Source organism: Pinus tabuliformis, chromosome 5_2 (assembly GCF_031772625.1).
Source record: "Pinus tabuliformis cultivar Carrire ecotype Pingquan chromosome 5_2, CPIR1, whole genome shotgun sequence".
NCBI classification, from domain to species: domain Eukaryota; kingdom Viridiplantae; phylum Streptophyta; class Pinopsida; order Pinales; family Pinaceae; genus Pinus; species Pinus tabuliformis.
Genome location: NC_142306.1, coordinates 573,081,122 through 573,093,168, shown reverse-complemented (window position 1 = coordinate 573,093,168; position 12,047 = coordinate 573,081,122). Strand labels below are relative to the sequence as shown.

Genomic DNA, 12,047 nt, shown 5'->3' with positions numbered 1-12,047 from the left:
GAGGTGGCACAACATGAGGCTCCAAGACTCCCAATGCTCTGGTCATTCGCTCTCGATCAAGGGGCCATGAATTATTTCTGGGTACTCTACATTCCTCTTCCCCTTCTACTCAATTTTATGAATTCTAAAAATGCATTGTCATCATTTGTTGTTTTGGGTTTGGGTATTGATGCATGTAAATTGAGTTTTATAAACTATCTTATGGTGTCGACGCCCTCCTTTTCTCTGAACTCTATTCCGACCATTAACCTGGACCCTCTCCCAAACCCCTTTAGGGAAGGCTCTAGCTCAAGTGGCTCCCATAGATATAACCTGAGATCGCTACCCTTTCCCTGATCCCTCACATTCGAATTTGGTGAGGACCCTATACCTGCTAGAGCCCTCAAACTACCTAGGGGTAGAAAATCTAATTTATCCAAAGCCATTCAGCAGGTGGGTATTAAGGTGGTGATTGGCATACAGACTCCTATCGACTGGGTTATTAGAGAAAAAGGAAACCCTAAGAGGGTTACCCCATGAAGTGCCTTTCCTTCAATTGCAGCGGTTTGGCCAGCCCAATAAGAAACTGGCTCTCAGGAGGCTGATTGGATCGAATAGGATAGATGTATTATTACTTCAGGAGACTTTGGGTGATGGGGTCTCCATAAGCAAGATCTTACTGAATATGCTCCTGGACTAGAATTTCCACACACTGGATTTAAGAGGGAGATCTGGGGGTTGTGCGTTGGGTTTCAATAATAAGACTATAAATATAAACAATATTTGGGGGGGGGGGGGGGGGAATGATATTTGGGGGCTGATTTCAAAGACATCGATATTGATGTTTCTCTAAGACTGATTAATATATATGTTCCATGCCATAATAGGGAGGCTTATTGGGACAGGTTGCTAAGTGCATATTTCATGCAGGCGAACAATTTAATCATTGGGGGAGACCTAAATTTTTCTTTGGGGCATGTTGAATCTTGGGGAAATAAAGCACATACTGACTCCCTAACAGCTTATTTTGAATATTTGATGGACTCATATAACCTCATGAACATAGATGTGACCAAGACACTGCCAACTTGGGGGAATAGGAGAACATGAGAGGATGCTCTGGCTAGAATACTAGACAGCTTCATGATTAAACCTCCTCTGCTGGCTAGTTTGGACTGATTTCGACAATGGGTGGGATTGGGGGGAATATCCAACCATTCCCCGATATTTATGGAGATTAAGATCTCCAACCATAAACCAAACTCCCCATTCAAATTCAATGCCACTTGGCTTGCTAAAGCTGAATTTCATAAGTTAGTCATGGAGTCCTAGACTAACTTTGAACTAGACATCAACAACTCACTGACTGAGGTGATTGCATGCAACTTGGCTTGTATCAAACTCAAAACCATTAGATGGGCCAAAGAAAAGAAGAAAAAGGATGAGGTCACCATTCAGAGGATTGAATTTGACATTAGGGAGCAGGAAAACTTGGGGATTACATGTTATACAAACACTGAATCAAGGGACCATCTGATAAGATTAGTAACTAAAAAGATTCGCCTCCTGAGACAATACGAGGAGACTTGGAGATTAAAGAGTAGAGTGATATAACTAAAGGCTTGGGATGAAAACTCTAAGTTTTTCCAACAATATGCCAAGGGGAAAAAATTATTAACACTATTTGGACACTAAGTGATCAGATAGGTAGGGAGGCCAACACTTTCAACCAACTTGTTGATATGGGCATCAGACATTTCTCACAAATCTTCAAAGTGCTTAGGGAAGCTACCATTGCTGAGATACTTCATACTGCTGAAGTGATTCCTAGATTTGTGGAGGCTGAAGATACAAAGATCCTAAATGAACCAGTGAAGTTGGGGGAAATTGAAGCTGTCCCTAATGGTTCAAAAGGGATAAGAGCTCAGGTCTTGATGGGTGGCCTATGGAATTCTATCTCACCGTCTTTGCTCATATTGGGCCTGATATTCTATTGGCTATTGAGGAATGTAGAATTTTTGGCCATATGCATGAAGGACTCAACTCGACCTTTCTTGCCTTCCTTCCCAAAGCTGATCACCCTCAAACCTTTGATGACTATCATCTCATCTCCCTATGTAACTGTATATACAAAATAATATAAAAAATTATTACTAATTGCATCAAACATTTTTTATCCAAGATGATTTCCAAGGAAGAATTCACATTCCTTAATCAGCGACAAATACATGAAGCCATAGGAGCTACATGAAGCCATAGGAGCTACTCAGGAAGGGATCCATTAGATCAAGAAAAACAATAATAAGAGTATCATTCTTAAAATTGATCTATAAAAAGCTTTTGACTATGCTATTTGGTCTTCTCTTTAGCTTATTCTTACCCATATCAGTTTTCCTCACTCTTTCATAAATTGGATCATGTGGCATTTCACATATGCATCCTATAGTAGTCTTATCAATGGGGCTACATCGGGGTTCTTCCATGCTGAACGTGGTCTGCGACAAGGATGTCCATTATCATGGAGGGACTATGTAGACTGTTAATTAAAGCTCATGCTGAAGGGTCATTGGGCGTCATTGGGAAATGTAAAGATCTCAGAAGTTTCCTATCTCTCACACCTATTGTTTGTAGATGATGTTCTTATTTTTTTAAATGGATCAATCCGTGATACCACTTATTTCAAGAAAATTATATCCCTGTTTTGTAAAGCTACAGGTATGGAGTCCAAATTCAACAAATCCACCATCTTGCTGGTGTCTTGCTTACAAAATGAGCAAATACATGCTATACAACAATTTCAATTTGTCGCTCATAGGGCTTTGGATTGACGATGAATGGGTACGATGTTAAGGCACTCCTTGCGATAGGTCACCGGTTCAAATCCCCCGTGGGTACTTAGGTTAGTCTTAACTAGAAAAAAAAAGCAATTTCAATTTGTCAGGCAAGAGTTGGAGAGAGTTCTCAAATACCTTGGATTCAAGCTTAAGTCAAATGGTTATCATATTGCAGATTGGACATGGATCATTGCAAAAATTGATGGTCATATTAACATATGGAGATGGCTTTCCACAGCTGGTAGCCTCACCCTCATCAAATCAATGTTGGAGGCCATCTTGGCTATTGGATGACTCTTGCCTGGATACCAAAAGGCATTATTATCGCTTCCTATGGAGGGGGGAAAATGTGGGGAGGACATTTTCCTGGGTTCGTTGGGATAATATTGGGAAACCAAAAAAATGGGGAGGATGGGGTATAAAGGATATACATTTATTTGCAAAGGCATTGGATGTGAAGATGGGATGGCAGATTATCACATTAGATAGGCTATGGAAAGAGATGGTCTACTTTAAATACATTCATCCTCTATCTGACATTGTCTGGATTCACAGGCCGACTCAGGGCATATCTCGTGCATCTATCATATAGAAGGCTATCTTGCAGTCTATTAGTGTCATCAAGGAAGGAATGTCTTGGCAAATCGGGAATGGTGAACAGGTGTGATTGGGTATTGATGCCTGATCTGGATGCGGTAATGCACACATACTACCACTGGAATTATGACGAATCCTTGCAACGGCTGGCATCACCTAGATCTCTCATATTGATGATGTTAGAAGCCCAAACTGGATCTCTCAAAAGTGGTTTGATGCATTGGATCTCGGGATTTTGATAAGATCGAGCAGGGTTTAGCATTGATTTATTAGAGAATTGAAGGAAGTGAATATCAATATTACTCTACGAGAGGATGAAATCATATGGGCGACTGCACCACATGGTCGATATACCCCAAGGTAAGGATATGTTGCACTTATGAATACTCTAGATCTGGTGGAAGCGTGCTGGTGGTGGGACCCAATATGGAAGCTTAAGGCACCTCTCAAAACTTATCTATTTATGTGGTGTATATTATCGAACAAAGTGCCCATGAAGGTCAACCTTATGCAATGGGATTTCCATGGTCTATGTAGATGCTACCTCTACAAGGAAAATACAGAGGATATCGACCACTTATTCCTTCATTGCCCGATTGTTGGCCAGGTGTGGGTTCAAATCACTGTCTCCCTCAACATTGTGATCGGATGGGAAGGACCACATATATCTAATGCTTAACAACATTGGTGGACTATTGTAGCTTCACAAAAAATCAAAAACCTCCTTTTGATTGTTTACTAGGGTATTTGGCTGACCAAGAATGACAATATATTTCACGATGCACTGACCCATTAGCCACATGCAATTATATCATTGCTATCTATAATTTGATCCCTAGGGACTCTAGCCACCACCACGCTAGGGTCATCAATCTGGAAGTTATAGACACGAACATCGCCTAGACTTATTTTGATGGGTCAGCTCAGACCGTTAAATGTGGGGAGGGGCAGACTCACACTTCTTCAAGATCAAAGTGGGATTAGAGAGAGGCATCAACAACTTTGATGAGCTAAATTGTCTTAGATACCTTCTCATATTTTCTTTGGAACAAAACTTCTCAGCCAGGATCATCAATCTAGAAGTTATAGACAAGAACATCCCCTGGACATATTTCGATGGGTCGGCTAAGACTGTTGGATGTGGGGAGGGGCATTACTTCATACAGACAACTTTCACTTCTTCAAGATCAAAGTGGGATTAAGGAGAGGCACCAACAACTTTGTTGAACTAAATTTTCTCACATGCCTTCTCATATTTTCTCTACTTCATATAAACGACTCGCATTTCTTCAAGATCAAAGTGGGATTAGGGAGAGCCACCAACAAATTTGATGAACTAAATTGTCTTAGGTACCTTCTCATATTTTCTCTAGAGCAAAACTTCTCTGCCAGGGTCATCAATCCAGAAGTTATAGACAAGAACATCCCCTGGACACATTTCGATGGGTCAGCTCAAACTGTTGGATGTGGGAAGGGGCAGTGCTTCATATAAACAACTTGCACTTCTTCAAGATCAAAGTGGGATTAGGGAGAGGCACCAACAACCTTTGCTGAACTAAATTGTCTCACATACCTTCTCATATTTTCTCTAGAACAAAACTTCTCATATTTTCTTTGGAACAAAATTGCTATAGGATACAGATGTTTGGGGACTCAAAGATGGTAATAAATTTGATCATATCATTGTCACTTTCACACACTCAAGGGCTTACTATACGAAGTCATCACTCTAAAATCACAAGGAGGTCGCGCAACAAAACATGGGGTAGTGGTTGATACAGGAATTCAGAGATCGGGTGTTCTTCCAGTTTTACCATCAACCATTCATTAAGGTGGATGGGAATATACCATCAACCATTCATTAAGATGGATGGGAATATATCAAAATGGTGGCGCATGGATGAGAATATATCGGAATGGTAGTGCAACATTTTTCTTTTTGATCATCTCTATGCTTATTGAGATGAATGGGAATATATCGGAATTTGGCGCATGGATGAGAATATATCGGAATGGTAGTGCAACATTTTTCTTTTTGATCATCTCTATGCTTATTGAGATGGATGGGAATATATCGGAATTATCTTCATAAGATCATGTTTTTTTTTTTCTTTTTGATCATCTCTATGCTTATGCGTTTTAAATTTTTATGTAAATATTATGCTTTTATTGTAACACACATGCTCAAGATACAACATGTAATTTTCTTATTATTAATAATTTTCTTATTATTATGCCTTTTAACATTTTATGTAAATATTATGCTTTTATTGTAACACACATGTTGAAGATACAACATGTAATTTTCTTATTATTGCCTTTTAACATTTTATGTAAATATTATGGTTTTATTGTAACACACTCTAAAGATACATGATGTAATTTTCTTATTATTATGCCTTTTAAATTTTTATGTAAATATTATGCTTTTATTGCAACACACATGTTGAAGATACAACATGTAATTTTCTTATTATTAATGAATATTGCTCTTTTTTTTTGGGAAAAAAATAAAAGAATTTCTAATAACTTATTATTTTTCTTCAGATTTGATAAACTATAATTGGTATTAGTATATGTTACCATCATTATTATTTTTTAATTATTAAATTTCTTTTATTACTTTATGACTATTTTCAATATAACTGAGCTTCTTACCCTCCACCTCCTAATAACAAAAACATTACAACAATAATATGTCAATTTTCTAGTCTCTCAAACTTATTAAAAAACATTTTTTCTTTTATCCAAATGTATGGGTATATGGGTATCTAGGTTAGTCTAGTACTTATTTAAATTAGGAAATTTGAATCTCAGATCAAAAAGAAAAATTAAAATGATAGGAAAAATATTTTTTTTTGTAAGTTTGCTAAGACTATATCTTCATCATATCCAACTTCTTACCCCTATTGTGGGATAGCACACAATTTACAACCAAAACTTACAGTTTAGTGAAACTTCATTTCCAAAATTATTGCCAATTAAACTATCCCAAATAAAACATAAAATAAAATATTATTAATTCAAAAAAATTACTCCAATTACTTAAAAATATATATATAATTAAAAAATAAATTTATTAAAATATCTACGAACATTTAAAAAAATAAATCAACATTTTCATTAAGTTAAAGCTGTAAAAAAATCCCATCTTACCCTCGAAATACTTCAAAACATTAGATCTACGTTACATCCATTTTATTATTATCTACTTCAAAAACATTTGTAAGGGTTCCAAACTTTTATAGCTTAGGGTTCGTAAATCAGTGAAGATTTATACATGTCTCTTATTTCACACATTTATTTGGGAGCGGGCGCAAATAAGTGAGATCAGTAAGCAGATAAAACATTTCCAAATACAATTTCATTTTCTAATACAATATTGTTAAAACCTGGTTTTGACTAAGCGGGAAAAGAAGAGAAAGAAATTCTCAGTTGGATATTTTCGGATATATATATATATAGAGTAGATTTGAGAAATATTTTGGAATTTAATAAAAAATTGGTGAATTGAAATTATTGATTGGTTTCACTTGGTCATTTTTAAATAAATAGTAAATTTAGAAAAGGACTGGTTTAAAATGGTTAAAGAGTAAAAAAAAAATTAATTTTTTTTGTAGAGGCAGTGTTTAAATCTTGTTTTTGATGGCGGAAATGGATTAATCACCTAAAATTTTGAGTTTACAAAAATTCTTGCCGGATTTTCTCTAAATATAACTAGAATTTCCTTAACTTTCCTAACCATTCCTTAAACTAATTAAAATCTAATAAAAAAAAATAAAATTATTAATTTTTTGAATCAAATTCAAAAATATTTCTGAAATCTACATCAACATTAACTCATACACTTTAACAGGCGGGATTAGTGGGATTAATGAATCTGTTCAGCCACCGGTGAACACTGCCATCGGCGGTCCCTGTGAAGATCTCATTCGTCTCCTCGTCATAAGTAAGAAAGGTGATAACTTCAGAGTCCAGTTTCTCATTAGCTATCTTCCCCAAGCACTTCCCTGTTCGTAGGCTGCTTATATTAATGGAGGAACCCACAGCAGAATGGCAGTAGGAAATTATGATCTCTTCATCAGACGTAACATAGCTCAGAGAGTTAAACGTGGTGGTCGGATTTCTGGAAGTCCGTTTCACGGCCACACAGTGATCATCCAAATTCCTAACAAGTTCTCCATCGAAGTTGTATATTCGCACCGTTTCCCAGAGCTTGAAAGTGAAGAACTCGTGAGTTCTGGAGAGATATCTGGGGACAGTGTCGGATTCGATGTCTGTTCTGATGATATTGAGGGGGAAATTGTTGATTCCATCGCTAGAAACATCCACGATCAGGAATCCGCTCCGATTCGACTGGCTCAAAACCACCTTTTCTTCCATCAATAACAGGAATTCGAGAGGAGCACCAGTTTGTTTGAGCGGCAGTTCCACTGCTTTCTCGTGCTTTGCTTTACCATCTTTTTTTGAGTAGAAGAAGGCAGGAACCACAGAAGTTGGCAGAAAGCGGTTTTGCAGAGCCATGGTATGCTTGCTTCGGTTATTCCTATTGAACATCGTCATGTACGAGTTCTTCTGATCACTGTATTCAGAATAAAAGTATCTCAAACCAGGAATATTAAAATATTAAAAAAATAAATTAAGTTATTTCGATTATAGATTTCAGGAATATTTAGATAAATAGATAGTTAAGAAAGAGTTCAAATCTTGAAATAATTCTATTTTCAGGAAAAAGAAAATACTCATAATTATCCATTTTCCGAATCTGCAATCAACATAAAAATACCCATGTCATATATTTATTGCCAATAGAGAACCTATTTATTGCCAATAGAGAACCTCTGAAGCTGTAAGTCTCCAATATCCGGCAATTCAAACTTAGGCTGGAAGTCGATTAAGTCGTAGATTATGAATACCCTGAAACGTACAGACAAAAATAAAATCACAAAATATTTTAGCAATGTTGTTTTCTCTATTGCAGACACCTTGAAAACCTTATGTGGAATTGTGAAGTGATAATTTCCTTAATTGGAATATTATGCAAATGGTTCAGTGTTCCTATTTTATTATTTCAATAATCCAAACAAAATTTCGACTTAATACATGATGTTTACTTGAAATTAGTAAACACTTACTCTCTGGTATAGTCATAACCCAGTGCTCTGTTATTCGGCACATCATAATCTAAACAATCATCAATATGCTTTGAGCCTGGATACGCATCCCCATTTTTCACAGATCTGAAAGGAAAATATACATTTTATTGGTGAGAGATAATTGTGCCATAAAAATTTAATATGCAGTTTATTTATGTAAGTATGTTATGTGGAACTTTGTTTACAATTTTCTGTGTAATTTCGTTTACCATTTTCTTTGAAGTATTTTTGGGCTTTTTGCTTATTTTATTTATAAAAAGAAAATCCATATTTCCGGCGCAAAGTGAGCAGATGTGTGAATTTTTTAACAATGAAATTGAGAAAAGTAATTTTATTTTTTATTAACATTTTACTTGAAAAAATAGTGGTTAATGGTGGATTTCAAAATGGTGGTTAATGGTGGATATAACAGGGATTTTTTTTATTTTTTTTTAATTAATGTTTTTAGTAGTATCATTTTATTTGTTATTTATTAATTTGTAAGATAATTTCATAATTATATTAGGTAAATGTGAAAAGACAAGTATAGATTTACAGAAACAATTTAATTAATATTTGAGATTTCATTTACTAATGTAGAGGAGACTATAAGAATATGCTAATTTGTAATAAGAGCATGAGCTTATAAATATAATAAATTACTTTTTTAATAATAAGCTAGGCAAAAAAATTAATAATAACAATAGTAATTCATATTTTTAAGGTTATTATGAAGCCAACCATCAAATTTCCATATGAGACTTTTTATTAGTGGGACAAGGGATCTACCTTTGCCTAAATATGTGACTAGTAAAATCCATGAAGTGTAAATACTTTACCCCACAGATTTGGGACATGTAACCCTTTGTTTGTGTAACCCTTGGTTTGTGGGACAAAGGATCCAGTTTTGCCCAAAAAGATGACTAGTAAAATCTATGAAGTGTGAATACTTTACTCCTTTTGTTTGTGTAACCCTTTGTTTGTTTGTGGGACAAGGGATCCACTTTTGCCTAAAAAGATGACTAGTAAAATATATGAAGTGTGAATACTTTACTTACTCTTGGGATTAGGGACATATAACTTCTCATAAGAAAATATATGCTCCTAACTATTAGATCCACTCAAATTGTACTATATACCATTTTTTTTCCAATTTCTTATAGTATTATTACAAAGAATTTTACTATATATCATTTGTTTTCAATTTCTTATGGTATTATTATCAAATACTTTACAACTCAACCAATTATCATCAAGGAATCAAATATCACAATGTCACCAAATATCATGATGTCACCAATGGAGAGGATGATAAGCATTTAGCCAAACCACATGAAGTAACCCCAAGTGACACCCAACTCAACCACCAAAAATAAAATAACACCAATTGACACACATAGTTTGATAATTTTAAATCATAAAAATATTGAACTTTTCTAACCCCTTGAGATTTGATCCTTAGTAGCTGATATAATCCTCTGTAGCCTTGTTAACTAAACCCATCTTCAACCCTTTATACTAGTAAAACTTGACCTTAATTTCTTTTATATTGAAATAACTCACTTTTAAGATTGAATTATTTTTTTTATCTATCTCACTTCATCATTATATTAAAATAAACTAAAATTTTGAAAATCATGAATGATACAAATTTTCATATAATTTTGAAATTGATATATCCATACCTTATATTTATCTCAAATTATATATAAGAGAGAAAGTTCTTAATTTCTCTTATCAAATTATGTATCTACAAATTATAAATTTCACTTCATACTATATATGAAAGGTATTACAAATTATAAATTTCATATTATATATGTAAGGTTTTAGTTTCTCTTCCCCTTGCACTAATTTCCTCATGGATTTAATCTAGGATTCTTTAACAACTGTGTACGGAGTAAGAGATGGCATACTCAATTTTGAAGCTCAGAAGCTGATCAAACTGGCTCCTTATAATATCTCGACTAACAACCGGTTTCTTTAGAACAAGCAACGAATCATCGTTAACGTTGTAAGCAATATTGACTATAAGCTCCTCCCCCTCGGTTGCCTCAATCTCACATATTTCCACGTTTGTTGAATCTAGTTATCAGAGAGCAAATCAAATTTATCAGCTCCTATTATATTATCAGCTAATAAAAACACCCCAACAGACTATATATATATATAAACTCAGCCGTACTTCTTTGAAACGCCGTCACTGTTGCCTGATTGTTCCACACTGCGAACACTATATCTTCTGTGCAAACAATATCAGAAACTTCCGAGACTGGCGGATTTTCAAGTTCACCACCAATACATGCCTGCAGAAGCGCAAGAGATTTACAAATAGGTTTGTTCTAAGAGTATCTGAAAAAACTGAAGAAAAAAAATGGAAATGAACTGCATGAACATTGACCTGTGAATCGTAACCACCATCGTATTTTGAGAGATGTTGTGTTATCTGCAACTCTGGGACGATCTCATCATCGTGCTGGGGGTCTTGGAAATCCCCGGGGGATATTGACTCATCAGCATCGACAATGTTTTGATCCGCGTCCATGCTGCTAATTATTATCAGATCACACCATGCTTCCAAAACCAGAGATTGTTTATGATGATGGGATTGGACACACGGGCAGGTTAAGACATCAAGGGATTAACGGGAAGTTATTGATGACCGTTTGTAATTCCCTGTTCGTTATTTAACCGCCAAGGAAAAGTGTTTGGAAAGTTTGGAGAGATGATTCATAAATCTATTTATGAGTGTAAAATTTATATGGTTAAATGGCAATAGCTCCAATGGTAGTATTTAATTTAATTCCCTTTTACACAGGGTTCTGTTTTTCAGAGACTAGTTAACTTGTATAAAAAAAGTTGAACAATTTGAAAATTTGAATGAGTAATTGGTGAAGCCGGAAAAAGCAACCATTTGAATATTTTGATATTAAAATGAATAGTGATAGTTATTATAATTCAATTCCCAGTCTTTTCGCAATCGTTTAATTCTCTTTGATTCTTTCCACAATCGCCTTCTCCCAGTCTTCCATCACAATCTTTTAATTCTCTTCTGATTCTTTCCACAATCCCCTTGTCCTAGTCTTCTTTCCAAAATTACAGATGAAAATTAATTATTTCATATCATATACTAAATTTTAAAAAGTAATATATTTTTATTTAATAATTCTAGATGTAAATTGGCTACTAAATATAAAATATTTGATAAATAAAATAAGTGCATTATGGATGTTTTCTTTATTTATAATCATTGGTTCACAATTGGGTGTGAGTGTCCCCTCCCAATCTTCAACCAGAAGTTACATAGCCATGGTGAGAGTAGATTATCCTATTATACATGTGTAATCCCTACGCAATAATAGTAATAGATTTATATTATTTTTAATATTTATATGTAACTTTTACATTAATTAATATAAATTCGACTGGTTAAAATTTTAAAATGGTGAAAATAAGATATATTTTCTACATTTAAAACTGTGAAAATAATATATATTTTTTA

General features: G+C 34.6%; 1 protein-coding gene across 1 annotated transcript; it reads right to left on the bottom strand.

Moving 5' to 3' along the window:
• Positions 1-7,259: 7,259 nt before the first annotated feature.
• Positions 7,260-11,090, bottom strand: LOC149160277 (uncharacterized). Its single transcript, XM_089434566.1, has 6 exons — positions 10,947-11,090; positions 10,731-10,851; positions 10,462-10,630; positions 8,546-8,650; positions 8,250-8,327; positions 7,260-7,992 (listed from the first exon to the last, which is right to left on the bottom strand). The coding sequence occupies exons 1-6, from the start codon at positions 11,088-11,090 to the stop codon at positions 7,260-7,262; spliced, it is 1,350 nt and encodes a 449-aa protein (XP_089290692.1).
• Positions 11,091-12,047: the final 957 nt, after the last annotated feature.

Coding starts and splice junctions, on each gene's coding strand:
- LOC149160277 (XM_089434566.1), bottom strand. CDS start 11,090: ATGGACGCGGATCAAAACATTGTCGATGCTGATGAGTCAATATCCCCC. Junction 8,651..10,461: donor CTTCTGAGCTTCAAAATTGA/GTATGCCATCTC, acceptor TTTTCCTTTCAG/ATCTGTGAAAAATGGGGATG. Junction 7,993..8,249: donor GGAGACTTACAGCTTCAGAG/GTTCTCTATTGG, acceptor TTCTGAATACAG/TGATCAGAAGAACTCGTACA.